This window comes from Clupea harengus, chromosome 8 (assembly GCF_900700415.2).
Source record: "Clupea harengus chromosome 8, Ch_v2.0.2, whole genome shotgun sequence".
Taxonomy (NCBI): Eukaryota; Metazoa; Chordata; class Actinopteri; order Clupeiformes; family Clupeidae; genus Clupea; species Clupea harengus.
The window spans coordinates 4294216-4309811 of NC_045159.1; the positions used below are offsets into that span (position 1 = coordinate 4294216).

Consider the following 15596-nt stretch of genomic DNA (forward strand, 5'->3'; position numbering starts at 1 on the left):
GTTTATTTTCAATGTCAACTTACAAGAGATACATTATTTGCATAGATGTGTTGCCCACCATAGTATAAATGTCTGTGTTGCCCACAGGATCTATGGAAAACATGTATTTCTCGCCCCTCCCATCAAACCCCAACCCTTCCATGGCAAAACAGAGACAGTAAGTTGACATTGGACAGACATCGAAAAAAGGCAGCATAAAAAATCCTGCACTGTAAAAGGCTGGCATAAAGAAACAAAGAAAAGATTATTTATTATCATTGAAGGCTTGATGCAAGGCCTGATGACACCTTGTTCAAGGAGGGAGTCTGTAACGGTGCGGCTGCCCATTACCACAGCGGTAATACATTCCACGATGAAAACAAACACACTAGACAACACGGGCTACGAGCACACAGTTTATTTACAAACGAACACAACAAGCAGATTTCACCGCGATCAGTACGGTATCCGTGAAGACACACACCGCAGACATATGGTGACTGAAGAGCCGTCCCTTCGGCGCGTGGCAGGCGTTGTACGGGGCTGGACAGTAACGGAGTGCGTTCTCTGCGGTGGATCATTGACTTCCTTAGGCAGGACACAAAGGGACGACCCGATCGAAAGTCAGGAAGGACCTTTCAACTCTAGGGCCGTCAGACGTGCCCACGCCAAGGGAGTGAGATATAAGGGGTGTGTGTAATGTGTGATAACTATTGCGGTAAATAGTGTGCTATGTATTTATATAATATGATTGTCTATGGGGTAACCCGGCTATGTATGTGATTGAGAGTAAGTCGGAATATGGATATGGGTTAGTAATTGATTTCCGTGATATGTGCAATGGTTCAGGCCGGCTAAATAAAATGCCGGCACAGAACAGGTGTCAAGAGATGAGTCTGAGGGGAACAACTTCCCACCCCTTTTTGACGTTGAAGGTAAATGGTTTAGTTTGGAGAGCGACAAAGTGTTAAAGTTGACTCACGATTGTTGAGAGTTACTATGCAGTTTTGGAGCTGAATTGTTAGGGACCTATTTATTTGTTAAGAATTATTGTGTGGAGTTTTTGTTTCTTTTGTTTTTTCTCCATTCTGGCGTGTTTGCCTACTACCACGGACATTAAACATTGGCCATTTGTCTACAAACCATCCGAGACACTGCCTCCACTTCTTTTCCATCGCTGCAAGGCCATCCCGGCTACAGAGTCAAAACACAGAATGTATGGGTTAGCCTTGTCTGGGTAGTTCTACTGCCTGAGTGACGGTGGGTTAGCCTTGTCTGGGTAGTTCTACTGCCTGAGTGACGGTGGGTTAGCCAGGGTTATGCCCTTGCATGTTGACTTGTCATAACATCAGAATCAACAACATTGTCATAACATCAGAATCAACACTGTCACAATCATGGTTACTTTGAGCAAAAAATCCCCTATGCTGGTTCGGCAACATTTCATAATATCTGAACCTGGAATATTACAGCCATCACCGGTTTGACTGAGCCAAGCTTTCTGAAACTGTCATCACCAATCTGATCCCCAAAGACCCATGCCAAGCACAGCATCCAAACCTGTTGATCTGTATACATCTACACATGTCTCCAGACTGGAGAGGAACTCTAAAGTGTCATGACCCATGCCAAGCACAGCATCCAAACCTGTTGATCTGTATACATCTACACATGTCTCCAGACTGGAGAGGAACTGTTTAGACATTACGTCAAAATGGTTATTTTCTCACTTTGTGTTTTCATTTTTGAAGATTGTAAGCTAAAATAGCAGACTCAGCTAGACGTTCTTGGAGAAGCCCATGAGAAATGGTGTGAAAGGTTAGCTATGTATTTTTACATTTCTTTTCTCTCTCTCTCTCTCTCTCTCTCCTCCTTTCTCTTCAAATCCACTCTCTACAGACCACCTACCAAGCCAGAGTACCGCCACAGAGGAGGACTCCATGGTCAAAGACCTGCTCCCAGAGGATGCAGGGATAGACCACCAAACAGTTCACCATCTGATCATGGTGCTGATGAAGTTCATGACTAAGGACAAGAGCAGTGCAGAGGCAGACATTAGCAGTGCCAAGGCATTCAATACGGTCAAGCGTCACCTGTATGTGCTGCTGGGCTATGACCAGCAGGAGGGCTGCTTCATGATCGCCCCTCAAAAGATGCGCACGTCCACCTGCTTCAACGCCTTCATTGCTGGCATCGCACAGGTAAAGGAGCAGGCAATGGAGCAGGCAATAACTGGGAAGTTACTCATGGAGAGTATAGAATTAAAAACATGAAATGCTTGGATACAGTCAGGGATTTGGGTATTTCCTTTTGCTTACGCATCAACTCTCACTTTCATGCGAAGATAGCAGATAGTCTATCATCACAAAGAATTGCGAGGGACAACGAAACTTTAAAATTGAACATTAAATGAACTGAATATTACATGATCACAGAGATTTCAAAGATTAGACAAGTCTTATTTTATAAGGCAAGACTTATTTTGTGTCCAGCACACCAGTGCTATGGAGGCACATGAAATGAAGTTCCCTTGAAGTGTATTACACAAGGTGTGTTTGATACATGCTTTTACTTGTATGGGAGAAGCAGATGAAAGAAATGAAAAGTATCATTTTGGAATAGGCATATTAGTTTGGATTCTTCTGTGGTGAAAAGAAACAATTTAATTGTACATTCTTGTTATATGCTGAGGTATAATTCCATTCAATCACTTTTGTTTTGCTTCCATTACTTTCCCTCAGGTCATGGACTACAACATTAGTTTGGGAAAGCAGCTGCTCCCCCTAGTGGTCCAGGTGCTGAAGTACTGTACATGCCCCCAACTTAGGCATTGCTTCCAGCAGCCCCCCCGCTGTTCCCTCTGGCCCTTGAAGCCCCACATCAGGCAGATGTGGCTAAAAGCTCTGCTTGTAATTCTCTACAAGGTACTCAAGTCTCTTTAAGCATTTGATTCTTACCAAACCTGATGTCATTCACACCATACTGACTATGGGAGACCATCCCTAAACAAATACACACTTAACTGTAAGTCGAGCAATTCCATTATTATGAGTTATTTGAAGACTTTACCACAGGTATTCTTTGTAGTGTTGCTTCATCGAATAAAGTCTTCAGTAAACTTCAGTGTACAGGAACTGTGTTTTGGTGGTCAAGAGCCTGAGCAGCATATTAGTGAAGCAAGGGCATATGAGCAAAACCTCCAGTAATGCCATAGTCTTTATGTTTTATATATGTTTTATATATGTTTTATATAACTGCCATAGTCTTTATGTTTTATATATGTTTTATATAACTGCCATAGTCTTTATGTTTTATATATGTTGAGCTGACACCCCTCCAATTTCTGCTGATATTATGCCGTTATTTATTATTTAGATGTGTATTTATATTCTATCCAACTGAATCTGTTTATTTGAATCTATTAAATGTTGTTGTGAAATAGCACTTTCAACTCCTGTCAGAAACAACTATTTTTGGGTATGTTAGTATTTTTTCACAAACCACACAAACTGATCATGGTTGGTTAACCACCTGTCCCTATCCATTTGTCCAGTATCCTTACAGAGAGATGGATGTAAGCAAAGTGGTGCTGTGTCTGATCCACATCACTATCAACACCCTGAATGCCCAGTACCACAGCTGTAGACCCCACGCCACGGCTGGCCCGTTGTACAGCGACAACTCCAACATCAGCCGCTATAGCGAGAAAGAAAAAGGTAACAATTCAAAAATAAAAGACATCCCTTTAGCAACTGTATCAAAGAAGACAAATACTCTCAGTGGACATCACACATTTTATAATGTACTCAATCAAATTTTAGCTACATTTCTTGCAGCAATACAATGCTACACCACAAAGTCCATAACTCCACTTATACCACAACTGTCACACTTACCTTATGTTAACATGTTAACCAACCAGATGTTATTCTTGGTATAAGTACCATTATAGTGCAATCTTTGCTTTAATAATCAGTTGTTCTCGTGAGCTGTATCTGAGGAGACCTTTTGAAGCTGTAATTGCATGCATGTATGTGTGTGCATATATTTGTGTCTGAAACAGAGGAGGACAGTGTATTTGATGAGTCAGATGTCCATGACACACCAACCGGAGCTTGCAACAAGGAATCCCAGACCTTTTTTGCTCGATTGAAGAGGATCGGAGGCAATAAGTCAGTCAAGTACCAGCCCGTGGAGATCAGCACACAAAAGAGTGAGCTGGATTTTCATTTGATTTCATGGATGAATTATGATGTTGTTGTTACATCACTCACAGTATTTTCATCCTAGTTGACCAATCAGTGTATGCTTACTTTCTAGTATGCCAATATGGCAGCATTGGATTACTTGCACCCTTGGTTGCAGTTGTCCTCTTAAAAACTGCCATTAAACATTTTCTGGTTGTATTAAGTTGAAATACATTACAATTGAGTGAAATAACTCAAGACATTTCATGGGAACTTAATGCAGACCTTGACCACCTCTCAAGCCTCTCTCCTTGTCGTGCTCTTTCTCATACTGCTTCTCTGTACTACAGGTGAAATGGAGCTGTCAGAGTATCGCGAGGACACTATTCTCCACTGTGTTCGTGAGGAAACCAGTAGGAAGAAACGACTGCAGGCCATGCATAAACAAAAGTCTCTGGACATCTCCAACACTGACTCCATCATCTACAATCTTGATGAGCACCGTCGTAAATCCTGTATTGACCGCTGTGATCTACACAAGGTACAACCACCCCCTGCACCACCTCCCTCCTCTGTCTCCTCCTCCACAGCCATGGGCCAACGTCTTCCTAGCCAGCGGCATCAGAGAAAAGTCTCTTCCAGCAGCTTCTGGACAGGCAAAGAGGAAGTGGAAACCAAGCCCCATTCCCTTACTCCCTGTCATGGGAATTCCCAGTCTGACTTGCAGCCGATCATCCCAGAGTTGAGGCTAAGCTGCACAGAGACGCTGGAAGACAAGCAGCAGATGCCTCAGACACAACCCATGCATCATGCTAAACAGGACATAGGCATGCAGCAACAGGCTGGAAGATCATGCCAGTTGGAGGATTCTCCTGTTTCTAGAGCTGCCTCACAAAGTAAGGAAGATCCTGACCTCATTGACCTCTCATCAGACTGTACCTCCATTGCAGAAAAGAATTCTGTTCTTTCTATGTCTGACAGTGACTCGCTGGTGTTTGAGCCGCTGCCCCCGCTTTGCATCGTTGAGAGTGATGAGGAGTTTGAGACAGCAAAAACAAAAGTCAGCCCGTGTGTCTCCCTTACAGCCAGGCACTCAAATTCTGCACACCTCTCCCCCACTGTGTGGCTCAATGTGGAGGACTGCTGTAGGGCTAGAGCAGGAAGTAGCAGCCACAGCCACAGCTCCAGCAGCCCTCTTCCATGCCCTCTTATGGCTCCAAGCCTCAAGAGCTCTTCCTTCACCAGCCCTGTGGGGTCCTTGGAGCTCTCAGATTTCCCTCAGAGCTTGCTGTCAGGACAAGAAAGTCCCATGACTTTAAGACAGAAGCGAGATCTGTTCAGGAAGGCGCCCCATGTGCCTGACACCTCTCTGTATGACTCCCAGCAGGACCCTGACCACGGCAGCCGGGGCACGAGCCCGTCGGGCAGGAATATCTTCCTCAACATTCCAGTGGACACACTAGAATCTTCAGACCCGCTCAGTGAGGACACTGAGTTTGAGGACAATGATGATTACATTGATGATGAAGGAGGAAGTGATCCCAAGTTGGAAGATGACAATGATGAGGCAGAGTTCAAAATCCAGATTGTTCCTCGACAACGCAAGCAGAGAAAGATTGCTGTTAGTGCCATCCAGAGGGAGTATCTGGATATCTCTTTCAACACACTGGACAAGCTGGGAGAACAGGCTTCTGACTCAGGTAGCACAGAGTGATTCACAAGTGGCATTCGGATTTGCAAAACACATTGCGTTTGTTTGAGAGCTGTGTTTGCAGATCATAGTGCATGTGTTTTCATTAGGCATTTGTAACACACTCTCTTTTGTTTTCAAATCACATCATATTTCTAAAACACTTTCAGTTAGTTTGTAGTAGTCCCCTCAGGATTTTGTGATTTTTTTTATTATGCTATTTTAAATCAACATGATTTTGTGGTGGTGCTTTTTTGGGGGGGATTTTTGTTTCTCATTAAAACTTACTCCAAATATATGCTACTAGTAAACAAGTTTATAAGGGATACAAAATCACAAGCATCAGGCAAATGAGTTAGTATATATTTTTGTGTGTGTTCTTATGTTTTCATTTCATGTGCTCATTTTAGATGTGTTATCTGATTTCACAACCATACTCAAAAGGTAATTTCATCAATACTAGAATGTTATTGAATACTTTCACAACCATACTCAGAAGGTAATTTCATCAATACTAGAATGATATTGAAATCCAAGTTGAAATCAAATATCATGCCATGGTCACTAGAACAGGGCCCGACCTCAGAATCAGAATGAACCATATTTGAGCTATGTTTCAAAATATTCAGAACATGACATGTAGACATGAGTAATCCTGTACTGTTTTCAGTTTAAAGAGAAATTTACAGAAAACACTCATCAGAATTTGTTATATTCTACTCACAAATTACCGTTTAATGTATCAATAGCGGGAGAGACTTTTATTTTTAAAACTCCGTGTGAGACGAATGGAGGAATAGACAGTTGGACTGTTTGCCTGTGGACAGTATGCCTTGAGTTTAATGTCATGTCCAAACACTAATTACAAAATCATAACTGAATACAAGGAAGAATAACATAAGGACCCTAGTTTGATGGTGAAAAATGGCTAGCGGAAATGGCAGTGCATGCACACTGTTGCACAAACATTGACATGCTGAGAGAGTGATAAAGGTATGGTCAGTTTCCATGACAAGCCGTTATTTTTGTCAAGATCAATTTATAAGGCCATCTCACGTCTATTTTGGAGAGTTTATGTAGGCCTAGAATGTAAAATGTCAAAACATGCGTGATGCATATTCAATTAAATAATCTAAATCTGTCTAATGAAACACATTTGCAACTTCGGAGCTAGGTATTGAAACAAAAATGTCTAGCTTCCATCTATGTTTAACGTTTCTGCAGACACTCTGGCACTTGCTGCAGTGTGACTTGTGGGAGCAGAAGAGCTCAGCTCAATTTTCTATGGAAATAAAGGTTTTCATAATTCCACCACTTTCTCCCAGTACGCCCTGCATTGTAATTGTTCTTGGTTGATCCAGATTATTAAATCCCCTCACTTTTCTAATAATAAGTAAGTGAAGTAATAATAATTCATAATCTAAAACTTAATTAGGAACAGTTATCACACTATTACATGCACTGCGCCTCGGTTTGGTATCATTTCTCTGACTCCTCACAAAACGTCACACAATGCATCAGTGTCTTCAGTTGCCAATGAACTGTTGCCTAGATCTCGATAAGCTGCATTTCACACAATGAATGAAGACCATCAAATCATTTTGAACATTATTATTTTAATAGTCGGCTCAAATGACAAATTTGTGCAAATGAGCTAGATTATTCCTTGCTGGATAAAATCATACATGTGAAAACCTTTCAAACCCCGTCAGCTACTTACAAAAAAAAGTGAATCTCCCGAGATGCTATTTACCGCTCATACAACAGGGGGCAGCAGGTCAAACCCTTCTTTTCCTGGGTCAAAGTGTTAGTATCCGCATAGCTTGCATGCCCAACTGTATGAAACGGCTGACTGACATTTTGGCGGAATCACACTCACATTTACTTACAGAAATGCATCTCTACTTCATTGTTTGCTGCTGATTACGATTTTGTTGAGTACTATATACTCTGGGATTATTCAACATTTGAAACCAGTGTTAATATAATATTGTGGGCCCTAATTGAATAGACAGGAAGCATGGGTTCTAACCTGGATGAGCAAGAGCTTCAGACTTATTTTGATTACAAGGCCAAATTGATTTGGTAACTTCTTACCATGTGCAAAGCAAGCCTTCGATGGCGGACCAATGCCTTGTTTGGATGTGTCTGATTAAAAAGGGGGGAGATTAATTTAAATCATTTTGAGCAAGGCACACAGCTATTAGCTACTTTGAAATATAACCTACATCTTTATTTTAAACCTCTGATCTACCACATCTGTTTTATGTCAAATAGTAGTCATTGTAATAGTGATAATGTCATGAAAGAATCACCTTTATTTTAGGTGTAGGTATGGTGATAATGTATTAAATGTGTACATGATGTACATAGAAAGCATGGTCAGATTCTCAGTATATAATTCCGGTATTTCATCTCAATAGTCAAATCTATCCCATTATGTATAAAACACAATTTGAAATTCAACCATGTAACCATCAATCACTAAAGAGAAAGATGGTCTGAGATAGATGTTCAATTTCCTTCCATATCATTCAGTTTTCACCATCACACGACTCCTCTCTCTGTCCTATGGCTTGCTGGTGACCTGGTTATGGTTGGAGTGCAACAAGGAAATTAAGGGAATTGAAGTAGATGCCAAAAGCTTTAATCTGATAGTTTCTGAAGTTTCCCAATATGTTTTGAGTTTGGCTTATTCTCAATTTAATATTATTCACTTTGCTCTGGATATGGAATGTCCTGAAAAGGATTCAATGGTCACTAAAGTCCCTCCGGCATTACTGCACACCTCAAGGTGGTGTTCTTCGAGTACTGCGGTTCTTCGAGTACCGCGGTAAATCATTTTCTATACCGGTAGCACCACTCACCTCTTAACACTTCTATCTGTGAGGCTATCATTTGTGTGCCATGTCTTTCAGATCCCAAAACCCTTTCCACACTGGAGAGGCCCCTTGGATCAGCCTCAGCCCCTACCCTAGAGGCAGCTAACCCTGAAACAAGCAACCGCTCTTCAGTGTCAAGTAGGATCTCCAATCCTTTTGTGCTCCTTAATTCCATCTTGTACTCCAGCTCTATGTTTATCAAACTCTTTACACATAAAAAACCTGCATATCAAAAACCGTGACTCCTCATGTTGTGTCTTTTAAATATTATGTACAGTTTTACATATTGTGTTCTAACCTACAATACATTACATACACAAAACTGTTGTGTTCATGTTATTAACTCGTATAATGAAATTGCTGTTGACTTGTGTTTAGCTCCTCTGGTACATGGAGAACCATGATACTGAATACTGAATTCAATGTGAATGTTTGTTGTTCTTCTTTGTGTGTGCCTTCGTGTGACTGCTTGTCTCTGCAGCTCAGTACAGGCAAGTGAAACGTGGCTCACTGGGTGCCCTGACGATGAGTCAGCTGATGAAGAAACAACTAGAGCATCAGTCCAGCGCCCCTCACAACATCAGCACCTGGGAGACTGGTAAGTCCTTGTACATCAGCACCTGGGAGACTGGTAAGTCCCTGTACATCAGCACCTGGGAGACCGATAAAACTCTCCTGATCAAGTAAAAGAAAACTCCATTGAAACAAGATACTATTGTACACGCAAGACATTAGAATGACATAGTATCAGTGAGGCTAATGGCAAGAACGTTTTGGAGAAATCTAAAAGCGACAAGGACACGAGAAAAAGGAAACAGGTTGGATAATAAAGCCAGCATGGACAGAGTGTGCTGAGAGGAGCTTGCCACTACCAAAGCTGTTCAAAACTTGAGTAAGAATATTCAAGATTTGAAATGTGAATTTAAGTAGGAATTTAACAACTTCAAGACGGAGATTAATCAGAAAATACAGAGTATCTCCGGTGATATCTGATGGGGTTTCTTAGGCCGACACTCTTCTAGACAAAGACCACGAGGCGAATCAAAGGTTTCTGGAGGTGTATTTCAAGGTGCTCCTGCAGGGAGTCAATTCCACATCGAGTAGAGGCAGGCAAAGACTAAAGAGGCACCACAGTGTAACAGGTTAAATACCAGTCAATCATGGGAGGATACCTTGGGGGTGATAGGTCAACATTGGGGAAGGTTCTACAGGTCAAGGTTGGGAAGGGGAGGTGAGTGGGAGGGGATTTTCTTATGGAGGAACACACACAGGCCCAAAATGGTGGACAATGTGTATTCCTCCACCTGGGGCAGGGGGATGTCTGCTAGGGGCTTTAAACAAAGGTGTACTAAGACTATCAATAGACATGGCACACACACACACACACACACAGGAGAACATGCTTGCAATGCAATGTAAGTCTATAAATTAATGGCAATATCAATTTCCATCATATCCGTAACCAAGGCACAAGGCTAATGGAGGCAAAACAGCGGGTGGAGGTGCTAGAGATGGCTAATACCGAGCTAAGAGATAGTCTGCTTTACTCTTTTAAACCGAGAACTCTACAGGCTAAGATAACAGACCTTAACAGTCTTGTCGTAATAACATTTGCATATATGGCATTAAGGCAAGCAAAGAAGGACCCTCAATGCTAACATTCATTAACGACTTTCTGAAGACTAATCTAATGCTTGATGACAGCATGGATTTACAAATTCAACAAGCGCAATGATCACTCGGCCCTAAACCCAAAGATTAAGCCGTTTCCAGGTCCATTCTGGTTAACTTCCTGAGATATGATATCAAAGACAAGATACTTAAAGCTGCCTGGGCAAAGAAAATTAATTATGACGGTAAAGTGGTTATGCTTGCAAACGACTTCCCAGCCGAGGTAAACTGAAAGAATACAAAAACATTAAGAAAATCCTCAGACGAGGAACTCAACGAATTCGTTTCCATATCCTGCTAAACTGAAGATTCACTTGGAAAACGGAACTTGTACCTACAACAATGCAACTAAAGCAACTGAGGACATGATCAAGAGGGGCTAAACAGTGGACCTGCCACAGACGAATGTTATGGACTGGGAACAGAAACTCACACAAGGCGCAGACTGGAATACAGATGGAAATCATACCGAACAAGTCCGGAAGAGGCTCAGTGAATTCACCCTGCAGTAAGCAATAGCCTAACTTGATTGATTGTCTCTCACGACCAATCTGTGGTAGGGTATTCTGATTTTGGTATTTGAATTATCCCCTCTCCAAAGAGTATTTTTTCCTTTCTAAATTGAATAATTTCTTTTCGAACCCTGAACAATGGAAAGAAACTGTTTCTGATCATGGAAGAGAACAGATATGACTTTGTTGCTCAAGGGGAAAGGAACTCTGCTTCTAGCGAAGAGGGAGCCCCTACAGGATGTTGGGCTATTTCTCCAAGACTACTTGAATGAACATGACTTCAGTATTTTCTTATAAACTGTTGCATATCACATATGAATAAGGGCTTAGTACGAACACTTGTTGTTATTCTAATTCTAATCCTCAAGACTAATACTGACAATACATTTCACTTGCAGTTGCACTTACATCCTATCAGCTTTCATTATGCTGTGTCCTCTGCCTGCTGTTGAGAAGGATTATCAACTCTTGTTGAAAGATTGCTTTTATTGTAATTGTGCCCATGTACTTGCACTTGGGGTCTTAGATCTTTATTCAAAGCAGCTGTTCAATTTCAATGAATTGTCTTCAGACTGTGAACTCTCATCATGTATGGCCCTGCAAGACTACTTTTGCGCTGATAGCTAGCAGTATGTGCATTCTCCATAATCATGGCCCAGGTATTTATTTTCTTAAATAACTTGTGTACTAGCTAGCTCACTTAATCATTTACACAGAGATATAAACATAACATTATAGACTTTCCCCTGAAGACTAACATAATAACTCCACCTGCTGTTTTGTGGGGACACTCAATGACTGTGTAGTTTTGTGCAGATATTTTGATAGAGAATAGAGTGCAAAGCAGGAAATGGGCTCCAGGCTTAGTCAAGTATTTTGTATCAAATTACCATCCAACAGAACTTAAATTCATATCATTTTAAAATCAATTTCTGTCTGTCTTCTCTGGGTAGGTTTTCCTGGTCAGACCAAGACTAGCCTGCTGTCAGCTCCCAGCTCAGTCAGCATGTTTGTACCTGCCCCAGAGGAGTTCACAGATGACCAGCCTACCACCATGACCGACAGGTAGGACTCTATGCCCTTAACATGATACATATAACCTCCTACTACAGAACCAAGTTAACCACTCAGACACTTTTGAGGGAGTCTGACATGCCTTGACATTTTTATATATTTCATCTATCTTAAAAACATCGAAAAGTGCTTCATGTGCTTATATTCAGCACATCTCAACGTCAATAATCTGAGAGCAGTAAGAATGTCCATATTTTGTTATAAAGAAACTTCAGACATCCGATTGTTCAGGTGGCCCATTCAAATCAATGGGCTCTATGCACCCCAGTAGAACGTTCACGACAATGCCAAATAACAACGGCTCATTTACTTCCGGTGCTCACGCTACTTTGAAACAATGGCGCTGTTTTATACACGATGCCTGACGGAGCTCCCAAAACTCACAATTAATGACGTTCATCGCCTATGTAAACTTCATCAAAGGCACCCAGTAGCAAACTGGAGAAGGGTTTTAAAATGTACGCCTCCTCCTACATCCACGAATACGAAGATGAGCCTGTCATTCTTGTATTTTTGTATCGTCACGGTTAACTAGCTAGTTGTAGGCTAATGTGTGTAATCTAAACATTGCTCTACCACAGCGATAGTATCGTTAGCAGGGTTTGGAGGATTACTTTAAAAATGTATTCCGATACAATTACTGATTACCTCAATGGCAAATTTGCAAATGAAGAAAACAGAAAAGAGACATCAATAAGATGGCTTTCACTTAAGCGTATTCTGTAAGTCAACAGCACAATGCAACCTTAGAAAAGAAAATGAGGAAACCAAGTTTTAACAATTAAACCTGCCCTCTGCTGAGTGTTTTTTAAAGACAAATATGCTTGTCATTATGCAAACCAGCCTCCTGACCTACATTGAAAGTGCACAACACCACAGTTTACAAAGCATAGGCTAGTAAAAAAACAAAATTGGCACAGATTTAGAGCATAGACAGTATTTTTAATGAATCAAGTGTCCACTTTCTGAACTGATAAAGAGAATACATTTTAAGTAAATGCTGACAGTAGGACTGCAGTTCCAAGTTGAAATGTAGGGCAGACCTACAGAGTAGTATAGTATTATATTTTAAATATGCTGTTTAAATGTTATTTGAGTGAAAGTCGCAGTAACGTTGCACATTTAACTTACATATAGCCAAACTTGCTTTGTTAATAAACAGATGTTACTTAGTCACACATCACGCTGAAACTTCAATTAAACTGCCACAAATATATTTCGGTCAGGGGCTTGTGTTTTATCCAAAGTCCCCCTTTTTTATAACGTTAGTAGGCAATCAATACTAACAGGTTAGCTAACCAACGTTAACCTTAAGCTAACTGGATGTCTGTGTAGACGTTAGCAGTGTTGGTCTTGCCTGTAAATGCTTCATGAAAATGAGTCCTTGGACACTGAAAGTATTTTCACCGCGTGTAACCATAAGGTGCACTGCACTGTTATGTTCTTCCCACTTTCAGCTTTGAGGACAGAATAGTGTCGATATTTCCAGCCAGGGAAAGCATTTTTTGAACTCGAGGTCATCATATGGACCTTTTTTCTCTGTTGTCTTCTCGTGCCTGTTGTAAAGTGCGCATGTGGATGATAGTATAATGTTCTGCATTTTTAAATCTATTTATAATCCTGTTAATAATCCCAATTTTTGCCAAAAGTATCTGTATTCTAATTACGTCTTCTTTATTTGTAACTGTACCGGAATACAGTTTTGTATTTCAGTTTTTTTGTATGCTAAATACGTAACGCTGTTCCATGTATTCCATTACTCCCCAAGCCTGATCGTTAGTATCTGTGAAGGTTGAATATTCTTTCATCCAAGTTAAGAATGTATGATTTAACATGTTTAAGTATATGATTCAATATAGCCTATACATTATGTAACGCTACTTTGTTGAAGTTCTCTGCTGTAATCTGTGCTTGCAAGTCTCACTGACAGTTACTAGGAAGTAAACCGGAAGTAAGTGAGCCGTATTATTTGGCGTTGTCGTGAACGTTCTACTGGCGTGCATAGAGCCCACTGCTACATTCTGAGGAGCCTTATAATAACAAAGGTTAATTGACATTCTAAAGAGTGTGTCTCAGGGATTCAACCAAGCTGTGGTATAACACAGCCATAACACCTAACAATGGGTCGTATAAAGAATATATATGACAAGTTCAAATGTGTTGACATGAAGCAGAGCTAAGGCATCAGTATAAGTATGTGTGTATTTGTCAGGTGTCGAGACTGTGGTGCTATATTGGAAGAGTATGATGAGGAGACACTGGGCTTAGCTGTGGTGGTTCTGTCCATGTTCATTCATCTAAGTCCTGATCTGGCAGCTCCCCTTCTTCTGGATATCCTACAGTCTGTCGGCAGGTAAACAAACAATGATCTCTAAGCATCAGGTAGTTATCACCCACCCACCCACACACACACACACACACACAAACAAACCTTACCGTTAGAGAACATAAATCATTGTTTCTCTTCACACACTCAGGTTGGCTTCCAGCACTAATTTCTCTGGGCAAGCAGAGAGGTATGTATACTGTATGTATACTTTCATTTTCTGTTGGTCAGTGATAATGCCATATGTGTATGTCTGCAATAAATATGTAGTAGGATGTAGTATTTTTTCTGTGTGAGTATATAGGATATGTGGGCCTTGAGCCTGTAATAAAGTTAATATATGTTTAATGTGGATTTTGATGTCTCTGTGTTTATAGTATGCTAATCCCGGGTAATGCTGCTGGAGTTGCCAAACAGTTCTTGCGTTGTGTGTTACACCAGCTTGCTCCTAATGGCATCCTGCCACAGCTGTTCCAGAGCAACATTAAAGGTACATTGGGCCACAAATACTACAGATATTGACATGTATATTTTCACAGACATACACACACCCTAACATAGATTATCATCCAGAACAATTCAGCCTGTACGTTTTGTCATCAGATGGAAGTTTCCTACGAACTGTAGCCACCTCCCTTATTGACTTCAATGAGTTGAGTTCTGTCGCTGCTCTAAATCAGCTTTTAGAGGTAAGACTACGCAAGCTTTAAACATTTTTCTTACTTGTTATGCTTACACTTTGAAACTAGTCATCTGAGCATCTAAGTATTCTAATATTATTCGTGGTTATCAAAATATGTTCTTTTGAAATAGATTAATTAACCAGTTTTTAAACAACTTTAATTGGATAATGGCTGATATCTAGCAACTGTGAAGAGTTACATGTTTCTGACTGTAGCTATCTACTAGAGTAGCAAATATGTTTTCCCCATTGCTCACACTTTCAGCCCTATACCCCTCATGTCCATTTGTTTGTGTGCAACATGGATGTCCCATTTCACACAATTTCTTGTGTGATGTTTCTGACATAAGGCACCATTCAGGAAAAGAGGCATTTGCCCTCTATTTGAGCTGAAGTCACAATTGTTGCATCTCAAAGAGGCCTAATGGGAAGTAATGGGATTTGATGGAGTGCTTTTTGAACACTCATCAAGAACACCTCATTCATTTATACATGGTTAATTGATAGTTAATTCAACTTTAGTTACAGGTTATTGACAATTAAATGATCATAATTAATGTTTTCTAATTATTAGTAATGCTAATTTGCTCCAG

At 40.7% G+C, this 15596-nt stretch overlaps 1 protein-coding gene across 4 annotated transcripts in view; it reads left to right on the forward strand.

Annotated features, from left to right (window-relative positions):
* Window positions 1–15596, forward strand: part of LOC105895330 (unc-79 homolog, NALCN channel complex subunit) — a 100402-nt gene that overhangs the window by 72693 nt on the left and 12113 nt on the right. For 3 of the 4 annotated variants that reach the window (XM_031571575.2, XM_031571574.2, XM_031571577.2), the window contains exons 27-38: window positions 1879–2180; window positions 2721–2903; window positions 3533–3695; window positions 4043–4192; window positions 4517–5866; window positions 8775–8876; window positions 9220–9369; window positions 11875–11986; window positions 14208–14348; window positions 14473–14511; window positions 14699–14811; window positions 14925–15010. In XM_031571575.2, the coding sequence (XP_031427435.1) occupies window positions 1879–2180; window positions 2721–2903; window positions 3533–3695; window positions 4043–4192; window positions 4517–5866; window positions 8775–8876; window positions 9220–9369; window positions 11875–11986; window positions 14208–14348; window positions 14473–14511; window positions 14699–14811; window positions 14925–15010 (2891 nt within the window). The remainder of the gene's footprint in view (window positions 1–1878; window positions 2181–2720; window positions 2904–3532; window positions 3696–4042; window positions 4193–4516; window positions 5867–8774; window positions 8877–9219; window positions 9370–11874; window positions 11987–14207; window positions 14349–14472; window positions 14512–14698; window positions 14812–14924; window positions 15011–15596) is intronic. The other variant, XM_031571576.2, reaches the window with a different exon arrangement.